General features: G+C 33.7%; 2 protein-coding genes across 2 annotated transcripts; both read right to left on the bottom strand.

Moving 5' to 3' along the window:
* Positions 1 to 622: 622 nt before the first annotated feature.
* On the bottom strand, positions 623 to 7,191 carry LOC132043061 (replication protein A 70 kDa DNA-binding subunit B-like). Its single transcript, XM_059433544.1, has 6 exons — positions 7,118 to 7,191; positions 1,571 to 1,691; positions 1,411 to 1,493; positions 1,189 to 1,318; positions 940 to 1,098; positions 623 to 856 (listed from the first exon to the last, which is right to left on the bottom strand). Exons 1-5 carry the CDS (start codon positions 7,126 to 7,128, stop codon positions 1,054 to 1,056), a joined length of 390 nt encoding a protein of 129 aa, XP_059289527.1. The 5' UTR covers positions 7,129 to 7,191; the 3' UTR covers positions 623 to 856; positions 940 to 1,053.
* Positions 7,192 to 7,454: 263 nt separating this feature from the next.
* On the bottom strand, positions 7,455 to 10,036 carry LOC132043064 (uncharacterized). Its single transcript, XM_059433546.1, has 3 exons — positions 9,542 to 10,036; positions 8,747 to 8,905; positions 7,455 to 7,544 (listed from the first exon to the last, which is right to left on the bottom strand). Exons 1-3 carry the CDS (start codon positions 10,034 to 10,036, stop codon positions 7,455 to 7,457), a joined length of 744 nt encoding a protein of 247 aa, XP_059289529.1.
* Between the last annotated feature and the right edge of the window lie 5,463 nt (positions 10,037 to 15,499).

Here is a 15,499-nt window from a genome sequence, read left to right as displayed (position 1 = left end):
CGAACCTCACTGCTCCTCTCTTGTTAAGCCACAACCGAGCATCTTACCACAAAAAAAATTCTATACTATAAACGTTAAATCCACACGTTAGAAAATTCCTAATACAAAATGAAAATAGTTGACCTGAGAGTGAGGTAAAGTGATAAATTGAGGAGCATTTCTAAAAAAATCATGGATTAAAATGCAGGCATACTTTTCCTCAGATTCCTTATTGGTTTCAGTAGGTCTTTAGTAATCCCAATTCCCCAAACAACAATTCATTCATTCACTATCAATCAACTATGCTAAATTCCAAATAGTTAGGATATACTATATTAATCCTCTAAATTCATTCCACTTTTCTCGGATCAAATTCATTACTATTCTAATCATTTCAATTTTTAGTGGATAGTCCTTCATTATGTTCATTACAGATTGAACAACTCTACTAATCATACCTACTACTCAAGACCTGTTAAAAATTAGACTCACATTAACCTTAATCGTAAATCCCAACCAAATAACCACTTGGAAATTCCAAAAATCTTACATAAACCGTTCTTTAATGCTAGGTATTTACAAATCATCAGCAGATAAATCAGACATTGCAACACCAGTCAAGGTAATATCCACATTAAAAAAACATAGCCAGCAAGCTCACTAAAAGAAACAGAAAACAATTATAAACTTAAGATGGTCTAGAAAATTTATTGTCCAGAAGTTACTTAAGAAAGAATTCTAATTGATTTGTACCTTTATGTTAATTGTTTCATAGATTTGTTCAGCTTTCATTGAAAGAAGATTCTCTCCAAGTTCACCTACTAATGTTGCAATTGTCGATCCACTTCCATCTGCAATTTGGACTTGAAAGCGGCACCTGTTATATAATATTATTACATGTTATTTTATATTCATAAATTATATGAGAAAACAAATTTGGATTATGGAACGCTTGGTTACCTGGGTGTTAACATTGCTTGCTGATCACAGTTTACACAGTCAATAGCCTTCATTATTTTGGTCCTAACAAAGTTCTTGCATTTTGAACACATTAACTCATAAAACAGCTGCTCATCATCCAAAGAACGATATTTTACCTTCAACGTGAAAAGATTGCATCTATTCAAAAAAGAGAAGTGCATAAGATTAGTTGTTTTGCTGGTAATGGTATCGCATCAAAATATATAGTAGCATTTGTTGGACATATACCGCTGGTTGTGCTTGGATATCTCCTATAGGTATAGCCTCATCATTTAGTGATATAAAAATTGGTGATGAAGCTGTTTCTAGAGAACTTCTTTGCGTATATGTGCTCGACATTTCTTCATTCTCTTTTGCCCTGTAAATGAACATAGTTATATTATTTTGGGTCATATACACAGTTAGCTTTTTGTATATGATTGTACTATTTGTCACATATTTATGTCATACCAGTTCATCAATTCTGCAGCCTGTGGATAGGATGGATTTATCAATATTACAGAATTATATCTTGTTGTCAAGGATGTTCCTGTGTTGCACATAGTCTAAGTAAAAAAAAATAATGTTTTTAATAGACACAGGAAAAATTAAAATCTAGTTCATACCAAAGATATGAAGACCGTGCAATTCGTTTTGCTAGGATTACTGGATGTTCTTCAATTTGTGCAGCTAGGTCGCTTCCATCAATCTCAGCAAAATCCTCCCACAAGGTAAAAATACAATGGTGCATACTGTAGAGAAGAAGCAGGGATGCCAAGTTATATCACATGGAAAACCGCATTTATAGATCACAGTTGCAAGAATGAGAGAATAAAAAAAGAGAGTATTGTTGTTACTTTGTTATGCAACAAACACAAGGATGGTATAGGCTAAGAAGTCAATAGGATTATAATCCAAACAACGTTTATGTAACTATAAACTATATCTGAGCTTTTCAGCTTAAACAAGAAAAAGCTTAAAACAGAATGAAAAATACCATTCATTTGAGATGCAGAGGTGGCATCTCAATTCACTAATGACAGTAGAACAAAGGAAAATGAAGACGAAAAATAGTTTGACCTTAATGGAAAAAAATTTATTCTACTAATTTACTGATCATCCTGAAGGAGCAAGTCACACACCGTTTATAGATGCCTACCATACAAACTACTGCAGTCCTGTATTAGTTAACAAGTGAAGCTACGAATAGAACAATATGTAACAGAACATCAAGCTATTAAATTTATCTTGTTCATTTCCCTAACGTTACACCATTATCCATCATAAAGGTCTTAGATGGTGTGAAAAAAGAATTAGCGGGACATTTTATCTGTAGAAAGCTGGTATTCTCTCAAGATGAAGATCCTGTTGCCTTAGTTCTTCATTAAGATGCTTTAGTTCTTCATTAAGATGAAGATTTGCATAATCTGTTATCTATTGTTTTCTACTCTATGATTTCTGGAACAAGAAAATATAGCAACCCTATGAATTAAATAGAATCATATATATAACGGAATATAAAATCTGCCTGTATTTTGGAGAAACAACTCTAATATCATTTATTCTTCCAAATTTACCTCCATGCATTATATTTTCTTGAAGCTATTCTGTGTTCTTTTAGACTCTAGCAATTTTCAGACCATGCATAAAGTTTCTGTGGATCACGAACCTAGTAAAACATTTATTAATATCTTTTAACTTTAATTTTTAACTTGCCTATCATACAAATTATTGTAGTCCTGTATTAGTTAACAACGGAGTATCAAGCTATTAAGTTTAAGGATAAAAGAGAAAAACTATCAAAAAATCAGATGACTATCTTGTTCATTTAGCTAGAAATTTATAAATGAATAAATATGCCTCAAATCCTAAATTAGTTTAGTTTGTTTGTATAAATCCTCTATATCCATTTCCAATTCAGGATTTAGAAAATTGATTATCTTTTCACATTGAGTGTTAACCTACTGCAACATGCCAAGTCATTAGTTGAAAAGTGAAGAACAATACTACAACAGGCCTTCAACCTATAAACAAAAAGGGTAAGGGAGAAAAATTTCCAACATTTTAGAAAAATGAAATCTTGTTCATTAGTTGGAAATTTATTAGTTGATACCTTATATAAATCCTCTATATCCATTCCCTATCCGGTGTTTCGAAAATTTGTTACTCATAAAAACTAACAAAAAATTCATAAAGATGAAATCTTGTTCATTTAGGTGAAAATTATTTCCCTAACGTTACACCATTATCCATCATAAAGGTCTTAGATGGTGTGAAAAAAGAATTAGCGGGACATTTTATTTGTAGAAAGCTGATATCTCACAAGATGAAGATCCTGTTGCCTTAGTTCTTTATTAGGATTGCCTTAGTTCTTCATTAAGATGAAGATCCGCATAATTTGCTATCTATTGTTTTTTACTCTGGGATTTCTTCATTTCCCCTTTCTTCTTTCTTTTATTTTCTTTTCAGCGCCTTCGTTAGCAGATCCTCTTGTAGCTATTTAAGGAAAAGTTCTGGAACAAGAAAATATAGTAACCCCATGAATTAAAGGGGAATCATTACTGGAAGGGAACATCAAATCTGTCTGTATTTTTGAAAAACAACTCTAATCTCATTCATTCTTTCAAATTTACCTTCATGCATTATATTTTTTTGAAGCTCTTCTGTGTTCTTTTAGACTCTAGCAATCTTAAGACCATGCATGAAGTTTCTGTCGATCACGACCATGGTAAAAAAAAATTATTAATATCTTTTAACTTTATTTTTTAATCTGTAACAGGTTAAAGTGAAGTAGGCAGCTTTCTCAGATAGCAAAGAAAGGACAAACAAATTAATTTTCAGGAGAAGATCAAAGCTGTATTCCAAATGCAGTTTCAGGTGATGCAGTATTTTAATTGTCGCGACCCAACCCCGTAGGCCGCGACTAGCGCCCGAACTGGGCACCCGAACACACATATTCAACGGAATCATATTAAATGATCTACACGTATACAAATATCATATATAGTGTCAAACTATTGCGTACACAAACGCCGATATATCGCTCCGATTACTATAAAATAGCTATGTTTCAACTTATATTATTTCCGGAAAAATTTCGGCAGAGTTTTTCTTTGTTTTTCTGACTATCCAAAATAACCCTGGACGCAGAAAATACCAACAAAGGCCACACAGGGCCAACAGATCGACATTTATATATATGCAAGTCGACAAGGCTGCCATGGCGAACAGAATCGCCTAAAACACATATCACACAAGTCTAACCGAACAGACTGGGCACAACCCACACGTATATATCCACAGACCTCTAAACAGAAGGACAAAATCATATGACGGGATAGGGCCTCGCCGTACCCCTGAACAAACTCATACATATACAACGGACGAGTATATACCAAGATGTGGGCTCCTAAATAAAGGGAGCAATCCAACTGCAGAATGGGTGTCCTAGACCGGCGGATCGTCGAACCGGACGTCCGTGCTTGGGGCATGAAACGCAGCCCCCCGAAGAAAGGGGTCGCACGAATATGTACTGAGTATGCAAAGCAGAAATATACAATAATCAAATCTGGGTCATAATCGAAACGGAAGTACGGAAAGTAAGTACATATCCAAAAATACCAAAATGTTTATTTATCATGTTATTATTATTATTTTTTTCCTCAAGAATAACAAAGTATTTATAGAACTCAGTATCACACCATATACCGCGGTCAAAATCCAAAATGCACTATCATATCACATAACATACCGCCAAATACCCACGGCAATATGATAACATACCGCGGCCAAATACCCAACAAGAAATATCACATAGCATACCGCGGCCAAATACCAACGGCTATATCACGTAACATACCGCGGCCGAATACCCATACGGTAATATCACGTACCGGCATACAAATCATTATTACAAACCCAATAGAATAACCAAAGCGTATTATTATTTCCAAACCAAGAAAATAGTCAAATCAAATTTTCTCCGAATGTCACTCGAAAACATATCAAACCGAACTTCAGAAATCATAATCCCGTATCAAAATCACATGCATATGAGCAAATAAATAATTAAGTTACCTTTCAAAATCCGATGACCAAATATATTTGCTAACATCGGAAAATGCAGAAACAAGTTTCAGATTTATCTAATTAGTATACAAAAGTTACAACCTTCGAAATCGTTCTTATGTGTCAAAATGTATTATCAAACTCAATAAAGTAGTTAAAATAACTATTTTATAGTAATCGGAGCGATGGTCAAAAGTTCTCTTTCAAAATCTCGCAAATATACCAAACGAAAGCGACATAGGGAGATCCCGAATGCGCGAGCCCCACCTCGGTCAAATTGAGGCGGCGTACCCCAAACTATGGTCGTTAGGCCTTACGAGGTCATATACAAAGGATTCTAGGCCCTCCAATATCATTTGGGCGAACTACGGATGTTTGAACAAATGTTTCAACAAACAGACATGCTTAATTCAATTCTACTAAATGAGAAAGGGCAAAATGAAGCTCGGATTCCGAGGAGTAGAGTCGTCCCCAAAGCTCGTATCTTAGCCTAACATACCTAGGACATGTCAAGGGAAGGAAAGAGCAAGCTTCACATACCTTATTCGCTTCTTAGGCTTATCTAAATTCAACTCCCGTTTCCTCCAAAATCTGCAATTGGTCACAATTACCAAATGTCATTTGTAAGCCTTAAGAATACAAGTTGGAAAAAATGCTTGTCTACAGAAATTTCGACAGCATTTCCCCTATAATTAGGCTACCCCGAGAATTTAACTCGGCCAAATCAATCAACAACAACAACCAACCTAGCAACATCAAAAACCAATCCGGAAGGCAATACGACAATAATAACTCTCTTTTCCATCATTCAACAACATTCATAAATTCAATTCAACGGCTTACCTTCAAGCCAACATCGATACTTATACATTCAAATATTAACCCGAACCCATACCAACCATATTTAAAGACATTCTAAGCAATTCATATAACATTTCCAACAATCCAAAAATTGCTCCTATTTACCCGAATTCACGCAAACCCGAGACACCCCTATCACCATTCCTCATTTCCAAACCATGATTGCATCAACAATTCACATTCTACAATGCTATTCTCATCAACATACAAATTACATTAAAGGTACAAAAACCTCCAAATCAGTCCGCAACAACTACCACATCAATTTGAGTCATTAAACATTCATTTCCAACATAAGATTCATAACGACGACGACGACTAAAACATTAAGCGACATTAAGGCGTTCTTTGTCATATAACATGACCCATTTTCGACCAACACTACACATATATATATAAGGATGATTCTCAATCGTTCTTCACCTTACAATGATCATAATATACTAACTAGACATTAATTCATAGCTTCAACACAACACAACACACACCCACTTCGCACGGCTAGAACCCATGCACACCACTCACTTCCAACATACTATTTTTCATGATTTTCATCCATATTAACATACTACAACATACATACAACCTTTATAACACATAAAACATAATGAAATCTCACCTTTCTTCTTCAACTCCCCAACTTGCCTAGGGTTTGCGATCTACACAACGGGTGTTTGGATGACCCGAACAATGCTTCCACGCTACTTAGGGACCTCAAAATAGTGGGTTTGCATCAACAAAATAATTTTAGAAGGGCTTGAATGAAAGTTGAAATTTCCAAGGGTAATCGAGAGCCTCCCTTCTCTTCACTTCTTGATCTTATTTTTTTTCTAAGTGATGAATATAATGAACTAGTAGTCATCTTTTATGCAAGTATAAGACTTATTCAAGTACCTTGGCCCACACCATGTGTTGTTCCAATTAAAAATGAACACAAAATGGGTGGGCCAATCCCAAAAACCACACGGCCAAATGCATACAAATTGCATGATTTGCAAGTTCCATTTATTCCAATTTTGGTCCCAAATTTTCCTAATTGTTCCATACCAACAAATTCATGCACAACTTATGTTTCAAAATAAAATCGAAGGTCAAAAATCCCGACTTTGTATCCCGGAATGGTTTTGTCCCCAATTTATCACAATTAATCCAGATTGTCCCAATGTACAGAAATGCGGGATATAACATTAATGATACTAGAAATAAGAACTATGATGAAATTAATTATTTTTAATGTTAGTGGACTTACTTTGTATCCATGACAATGATTTGTTGACATTTGTTTCCATGGACGCCAACAATCTTTATTGCACCACAACTCACAACAACGGAAGTATGTCAACGTTTTTAGGTGCCGTGAATACTATTTCATGAAACGACATATAAGTATACTTAAAATACACGAAAAGTACTCACTTACCAAATTCCACATGCCGTGGATCTTGGTCCAGTTCGATAAAGATATCAACAAAATCTTGTTGGAAGCAATGGTGGATCCTACATTGTCTCCCTTTACTTGTTCAATAAGAAAATCTATCTAGAACCCATTCAAACCTATTGACGGAATTCCATAGGGTAGAGGTGGTCTAACTTTTTTTGATATCAAATATGTGATATAACTTCTTTTCATATTTTCCTATGTCATTTCCATACAAAACAATTGCAACTTGTTCTTCCTGTATTTACAAATAATCAGTTAAATAGATATTAAAGATTCATGGTAGGGCATGGTAACGCATAAGAGGTAAACATCTAATAAAATGAATGGATTATTTAAAATTCACAACACATGGGCACCAAAGCTTTTCGAAGCCATGCTCATAAGTTTTTCTAAAAGGTTTACTTATCTTATCCCATTTTATCTATATGCCGCCTTCTAAAGTAAGTGTATGTTTATGTTTAAAGGCATCTATCCAACATTAATAAGAGTCAAATCAATTTTATATTGGTTATTGATGTTCAACGTTTTCTTGATTCGGTTGTTTGTAAATCAACTAATGGTGATACAATACATGAAATCCATTGAGATTTCTTCTCCTCGACCTAAAAGAAAGCTAATGCATCCTTATCGACGGATTGGTACGAAGATTCTAATGGGCAATAAAGTTGGAATAAAATTATAGGAAACATCTTTCAAAGAATGGAAAATGTTTACATCATTTCTTTCATCTGCTTAAGCCTAATTTTAGTGGACAAAAGCTATCATGTACATAGTAGGAGGATGTGCATAGCATGACATGCTAATAACAGCAAACTTGACACAAGAAAATGAATGGTAATGAAACACTAAACTATGTTGGCTTTTATGTCCCACAAGACAAAATATTCACAACAGCATACGCAAAATAGCTTCGGAGCGGTAAAAACACCAATAAAAGAAAGATTATTAATAAGGAAACACCAGTAAAAGAAAGATTATTAATAAGGGCTCCGCAAATGATATTTTTTTTTATATATTGAAAATATACTTATATGAAATTTAATTATTACTAATAAATTATATATTTCTTAATATCCATGCTTAGTTAAACTTTTTTATCAAAAACAAATAAGATGAAGCAATTTTTAACAATTCAAGGGTAAGGAGAGATGTATATATAACAAATAACCAAATAGATTGTTACCGAACAAACTTCATCTTCCAAAATACTCCAAAGAAAATCATATAAATCGAAACACAAAAACTTGTTCTCCATAATAATTATCTAGCTCTTGATTAAACGCTGTGAATACCCACGATATATCAAGAAACACTCTCTAATTCTCATGTGAAAGAAATACCAAATCTAACATCAAAACATATTGAAAATACTATAGATTAAAATAAGAAAGAAATTATAAATTATTGGAATAGTAAACATGAAAGTAGCAAGATTACTGTCTCATCTTGTGCAATCATGATCTGAAATCGTATCCGCCCATCCTTACTATGTCTTGCTCTAGCTTTTTCAATAAGCTGTACTTTGCATGTCCACTCTCTTGTTTGCGGAGTTATCTCATTAATATTATGTCTATACTCCATATTCTGTAATAGATACTGTAAAACAATGAAAAGAAAAAAGAAGATATGGTTAGTATACTGAGTGATAAAAGTAAATAATGTAAAATAAAATGGAGAAAGAATAACTCAGTACTTGGTTATGCTATATTATTTTTGCAGAATTGTTTTTTGAATGATGTCATCATAAACTACATTATATGTCAAGCGATCATCATGATCAGTTGCTTTTGGGGGCCGAATTAGCATTTTTATACAGTTTGAACTCTTTACTCTTGATAAAACAACGTAAAGGTGACCATGTGAAAAGACTGGTTCTCGCAAATAAATTCCAACAAAATCCAATGTTTGACTTTGTGCTTTATTTATGGTCATAGCAAAACATAGTCGTATAGGAAATTGTGTCCTTTTGAAAGGAACTGGCATTTTTTCATCTTGAGATGCTATTAATGGTATTCTTGGGATAAAGACGTGTGTCTTTGAAGTCACCCGATGAAATCTTAGCACTTATAACATGTGTTTTAAAGTCACAGCAAGTCAACCGCGTACCATTACATAACCCCTCACATGGATTTAGATTTCGTAATAATATAATTGGACAATTCTCTTTTAATGATAACTTATACAGCGGCAAGCCAAATAGGATTAAGAGTATGTTAGGTCCTCAAATTTTACCTGATCATTAGGTTCAATGGTTTCATCAATACCGACAAATGTTTTTGATGTTCCTGGAAATTTAGCTATAAGCATGTCATTTATTTCGTTTATGAAATCATTTTTTGTTGTTAGAATAACACGGAAATTTGAGGAAGATGTTATTGAGAAAAATGTGTGCATATTTGGATACGTTATTGTGAACAATTTATCTAAAGATTCTCTTTCAGTTGTAAAAGGAATAATAAAAGAATCTGGAATTTCAATCTTATTTGTAGAATTGTCTTTCTCTTGTCTATTTCCAATTCTCATTAAATAATCACAGAATTGAGGATCTGCTTTTGCTCTCATATTTTCGGATAAGGGCAATCTTTCAAGTTCTTCCCAAATGTCAGAATATAATAAACTTTCATTAATAAAATCTTCTTTTTTTCCGTTTCGCACAATAGGAAGCGTTTGTCTGAAATCACCTCCAAAAACCACAACTTTTCCACCAAAACGTATATTTGTATCCATGAGGTCTTTTAAGAGTAAATCAAAAGCTTCAATCATTTTTTTTTTTTTTTGCCATTGACACTTTATCCCATACGATTAATTTTGCATCTCTAATTAAGCATGCTAGTGCACTTTGGCTAATATTGCAACTAAACATATCATCCACATTTATTGGAATTTTAAAGCGTGAATGTGCAGTTCGTCCACCAGGAAGAATGGAAGTACCACACGCCGTAGTTGTTGCCAATGCTATATATCCTTTAGACCGTATAGTTGCGAGTAAAGCACGATATAAGAATGTTTTTCCTGTTCCTCCTGGACCATCAATGAAAAATGCTCCCGCTCTATGTGAAAATATTCTCTCAATAATTATATTATAAGCTTTAAGTTGATCCCTATTAAGCTTTTTGCATTGTGAGATGTCTTCTTCACTAACGACGATTGTTCTCTCAAAATGAACTTCCTTTGCCTCTTTTGCTGTTTTGGAAGGTCGGATTGTTTGCTGAACAAGTTTAAATTCGTTTATGTCAGCTCCCATATAATGCAATATGTCATTAATATGACTTAAAACTTGAAATCGAATTTCGTTTCTTCCAATATTGGGTAGTAACTTGTAATCTTCAGACATGGGTTGTTCAATTGTTCCCACAATTCTCTTGGGTTCACTAGATTACAATATACTAATAATGTAGCAAACAAGCTTCTTAAACTATGTGGCATTTGATAACTTGTTGCTTCTAACATGCATTCAATCAAATTGTTATCACAATGTAGAAGACCTCGCTTTTCGACATTCTAAAGCTACTACATAGTACTCCATCAACAATTCGTAAATCTTCATATGATTTCGGTCCTCTAACATTCATTAACAACAATCTTAGATAATAGCGTTCACTTTCTGTAGGATGACACATTACAACACGTCCAATAGTATGCCCTTTTTGTCGGCGTGACCACTTCCTGTCTTTAGGCGACCACACAAAATATTCAGGAAATTCTTTATACAACAAATTAAGTTCTATAGCATCTATGTTAGTTTTATTCATGTAAAAAAATTCAGTTAGCATGGTCAACTTAATCATCGGATTATTTACAACTACACGTATATTAGCATTGTTTTTAAATGAAACATACTGTTGTCCCTCAAGATGAATTTGTAAGGAACACACACTTGGTGACATTTCACTGATAGAGAAACCAAACAAGCGCCATGTAACTTCCGGTGGTGATACCCATCTAAACATCGATATTTTTTATTTCATCAATTTCTACGTTTTTCTCATTAGCATGTACAAAAAATAAATTTTATCATGTCCTTTACAAATATATTTATATAGATACTTTACAACTTTAATGTCAGAGCATACTTCAACATTCATATGACAATTAAATTTTCCAAGTAAAAAAGGGTTGTATGGAACAACCCACGAATTATCCAAGTAGTGATCTCTTATCTTTATTGTTATTACTGTATTTCGTCTTCTATAAATTGGATAAGAATCAGCTCTTTTTGAAGTATGATCGACAAAGCTTTTTGGATAATTAAACTTGCAAGAACCCATCTTCTTCATGCAAGGATTTGTAGGATTAAGATTACCACAAGGACCATGCATCATGTGTTTAAGAACACATGAATATAAATATGGTTTTGTATCTTGATCAGGTAATTCAGCGCTAATGATATTATCATAAGATTCCGGTGTTAACAACTTGTATTCAGTAGTAAGTATTAGAAGGAAATCAGCAAGTGGTAAACCTCGTTTTTGAAATTCTACGGTATACATAAAAGCTGCAACTTTTCCAAAAATATTTCGTTTTAGGATATCCGTTTTTAGTTCTTCTATTTTTGCTCTAAACACTCTGCTAATTAGATCAGGTCTATTTTGTGCTTCATCAACAGATGCTAAATATTCCTTCATTTCTGGCCAAGATGGATTACACGTCATGGTTATAAATAAATCAAGTTTACCAAAACGCTGGACTAATGCAATAGCATCCATGTAGCGTTGACGCATATCTCTAGGGCCTCAAATGAAAATATTTGAGATAAATCTTCTCTTACCGATATTTGAAGCATCTCTCTCACCCAATCTTAAAATATCAATGAGTCCTTGTAGTACATCCGTTCTGAATAAATCCTGATTAAATGAATAAAAATCCAATCTTTGTGTTTCAAGTTTTATATATTCGTCAACCGAATATTGTTGAAATATTCTTCCAAAGGTGTAAGATTTCATCTTCTTCATCATTTCTCATTTGCAGTTTGTAACAATAATATTCATGAACGGACACCGTATTCCGTTTTCGCTTTCCCTTGTTCAGAATATCATCCTCTATTTCAAGATATCCGTCAAGAGAGCAAATGTTTCGTATGTTTGGTATCTCTTCATTTTCATAAGTTCTAGGATGTCTACAAATGTTCTCTATCCCACAAATTTTCTTAATACCACAATGCCATCCACTTTGACCGTATGGAAACAGTAACGGATATTGTAAAGCATCATAACATCCATAATAATAATTTACTCTTTTTGTAGAATTGCTGTGAGTATAGATTTGAATGTGAGGTGCCCGAATAGCACTACCATCATTTTCTTCAACCCATATTGCTGCAACTTCAGAGGAGGTAGGCAGGTTATATACTCGTTGGTCTAAACCCGCATCACATCTAAGACCGATATGAAATTCTTCAGGTTTGAAATATTTACCAAAGATGGAAGAAAGATAGAATATGGATTATTTGATAATATGTCCATCAGTTCCTTCACTACTGATTCATGAACTTTGTTGGAACAAGCCATCCTATATGCTGATTCGTTACTATTATCGTAGAAGTACAATTATAGGTTTTTTGGTTTTCCATCTTGAGGATACAAATCATTTATCAAATGATACATTTGTCCTTGAACTTTAAAGGTATATACACCACAATTTCTTTTAGCCAAATCTTTATCATACTTTGCACCAAGTGATGTAAATGCGAATAGGTTATTATACGTTCTTATATATGTCCGAAAGTGTTTGGATTGTTCATTATCTCCAAAACATAGATTCCATAATTTTGTTGGCATCTTATGTGAAGATAGCTTTGACAAGTGCACAACAAAACGCAGTGGTTCATATTCAAATCTCTTTGCAGAACAAAATTTACAGTTTGGAACTTTTTTTTTGTTGGACATAATTTGATTGTGGCTGCTCATCAAATGCATTTGAAGTGGAGCCTAAAATAAAAATAAAAAAGATGCTTATTAATCAAGACCAAATATTAGCCAAAGACATGACTAATATATTATAAACTCACCTTTTTCATAGGTGTACAGCGGCATCCCAATTGGGCTATGGGAAGTTGCATTTTCAAGAAGTCTACGTCTTTTTGATTCTTGGTATTTGGATTTAGGTTGTAATGTTAAAGCTTCTTTTTCCTCAATTGTCATGTTATTGTATTTTTCACGTCGTTTGATGTTTCTATTTGTAACTGAGGCAGAGTGCTTATTTTGTTTTCCACGTTCCATCAAAACTACCTTTCTTTGAGAAAAGAGATTTTTCAAACTATTCTTAAATCTTTAAGTGATATAGTGAATTTTGTTCTGTAGGCATAAAGAGCACACAAGTATAAATGTAAGTGACATGATAGAAAGAAGAATATAGATGGATCATAATACATGCACATAGAAGACATATAAATGTGTCATCAACATGAACACAACTCAATATAAAGAAGAGCAAATCATTGTTAAGTTAGAAGCTTACATGTACAATGCTGACTCCTTATTTGGAACGCCTTTCTTACTTTAAACAGTTTTGTGCATCCAACATCAAGAAACGATTATAATCCTTGAAAGAGAAAATGAAGTTATATTAAGTTTAGTAGTCATTTGGGCAAATCTACAAACGTTTTTAAAAAAAGGAAAAAAGTGAGTATTAGCTCGAAGAAAAGTAATTGTGCAAAGTACTATGTCTTGAGTGTATTGTCTAAAGCCAGACTTAAATCAACACTTTAAAGCTCAGAAAAGACAAAATTGCAGGTCTTTAGAATTATTACTACTTATTATCATGAATTTACATTTACCAAAAGAATCAAAAGTTATTCAGTATAAATATCAAATCTGGAATGGAATAGCATCATCTGTGTTTCAAATTTAACATAGCTTACAGTTGATTGCAACATATCAGGACAAAACCAGGAAGTATTTTTCAGTTAAACATCTTAAGTCAAAGAAAAAAAGAAAAAAAAACAAAACAGATTCAGTAGCCATCATAATTTCAGTGGGGTCTTCTACTTTTTTCAACCCCTAACTCAACATTAGTAGGGATGCTTTGATTTAAAATAGAAATTTTGTTGATAGAATTTTTTGGAGTTGTCTCAATAGAATAAAAGAGCTTGTAAGCGAATCAGATACGATCCTTCCCCGAAGGAATAGCATTTCAGTTGATGTCGGAGCTCCTTCATTGAGGAGCATCTAGCTGGAAGAAGAAGTTACTCTTGCAGATGAATATGCTCCTAAGGTTTGGTCCTGCTCACACTGCCTAAATTATCGAGTTGTGGTAGCAGCCACTAATGATTGCATTAGGTTAGGCAGTCAATATCATACTCCTCAGAGTGCGGGGACCTGCTAATGCGGGACAAATACTGTCTGTTATTGACAATATTGACTTTGGAGGTATAGAGGACGGGTAATGCTTCTTCTACATGATCTTGATTGGCTCTTCCCTTATCATGGCTTATATTAATTTGTGTCATTTGAACTATAAAGCAATTTTCTTCAAGTTTTCTAGGTTATGCAATTTACTCGTTTCCTACTTGTTTGGCCTCTCTTGATAGTTCTTCCTTTGATAAGCTATGTTTGGACACAGTATCACAGTTTTGAGTAGCTACTACTCATTAACTGTTAAGAAATGGCTTTTCAAAGGAGTGCAATCGGTTTGAGTACCAAAGGAAAAGAGAGAAGTACCCAAAAGGCATCGCAAACCCCTAAAAGTTTATAGTTTTCTTCAAAATTCTACTATAACTACCCTTTGTATTTGCTAGTGCAAACAATAAGCCCCATAATATATGTATGTTGATACTTGCCTCTTTGTTTCTTTGTGTTGTTTCCCTATAGCCGAAAGGTCCGTTAAATGCACATTACTTCCTCCCCGGTTCTAGTAATAACTATATGTATGTATTGTAATGGCTTGTTGTTGATAAATGCTAATGTAAAGTTAACACACTTTATTCTCTAGAATGGCTCATTCTCGCCAAAGACTACTCGTTTGCTCTAATCGATGATATGTCTGGAGGAAGAAATAGATGGACAACATAAGAAGGAATCGCTTTAAATGTTTTCCGGAAACTTGTCAATATGATGAACGGACACATCCGCTACGTTAGAGAGGAAAACAGGTGTTATTTCCTAATTAAAGTGGAACTTAAAACATCGAAATCTACACAACACACTCCGAATTTGGAAGGAACTCAAGAAATGGAAATCTAGACAACATGGT

Source organism: Lycium ferocissimum, unplaced genomic scaffold (genome assembly GCF_029784015.1).
Source record: "Lycium ferocissimum isolate CSIRO_LF1 unplaced genomic scaffold, AGI_CSIRO_Lferr_CH_V1 ctg2066, whole genome shotgun sequence".
In the NCBI taxonomy this organism is placed as follows: domain Eukaryota; kingdom Viridiplantae; phylum Streptophyta; class Magnoliopsida; order Solanales; family Solanaceae; genus Lycium; species Lycium ferocissimum.
The sequence above is the reverse complement of the archived record's forward strand: the minus strand, read 5'-3'. Positions and strand labels throughout refer to the sequence as shown.

What these genes read in the sequence shown, in the direction of transcription:
- LOC132043064 (XM_059433546.1), bottom strand. Translation starts at nt 10,036, where the DNA reads ATGGATACAAATATACGTTTTGGTGGAAAAGTTGTGGTTTTTGGAGGT. An exon ending in CCATTGAACCTAATGATCAG is followed by an intron (nt 8,906 to 9,541) that starts GTAAAATTTGAG and finishes ATTGTTTTACAG; the next exon opens with TATCTATTACAGAATATGGA. An exon ending in TGATTGCACAAGATGAGACA is followed by an intron (nt 7,545 to 8,746) that starts GTAATCTTGCTA and finishes TTGTAAATACAG; the next exon opens with GAAGAACAAGTTGCAATTGT.
- LOC132043061 (XM_059433544.1), bottom strand. An exon ending in GAATTGCACGGTCTTCATAT is followed by an intron (nt 1,494 to 1,570) that starts CTTTGGTATGAA and finishes ACTATGTGCAAC; the next exon opens with ACAGGAACATCCTTGACAAC. An exon ending in ATATCCAAGCACAACCAGCG is followed by an intron (nt 1,099 to 1,188) that starts GTATATGTCCAA and finishes TTTTTTGAATAG; the next exon opens with ATGCAATCTTTTCACGTTGA.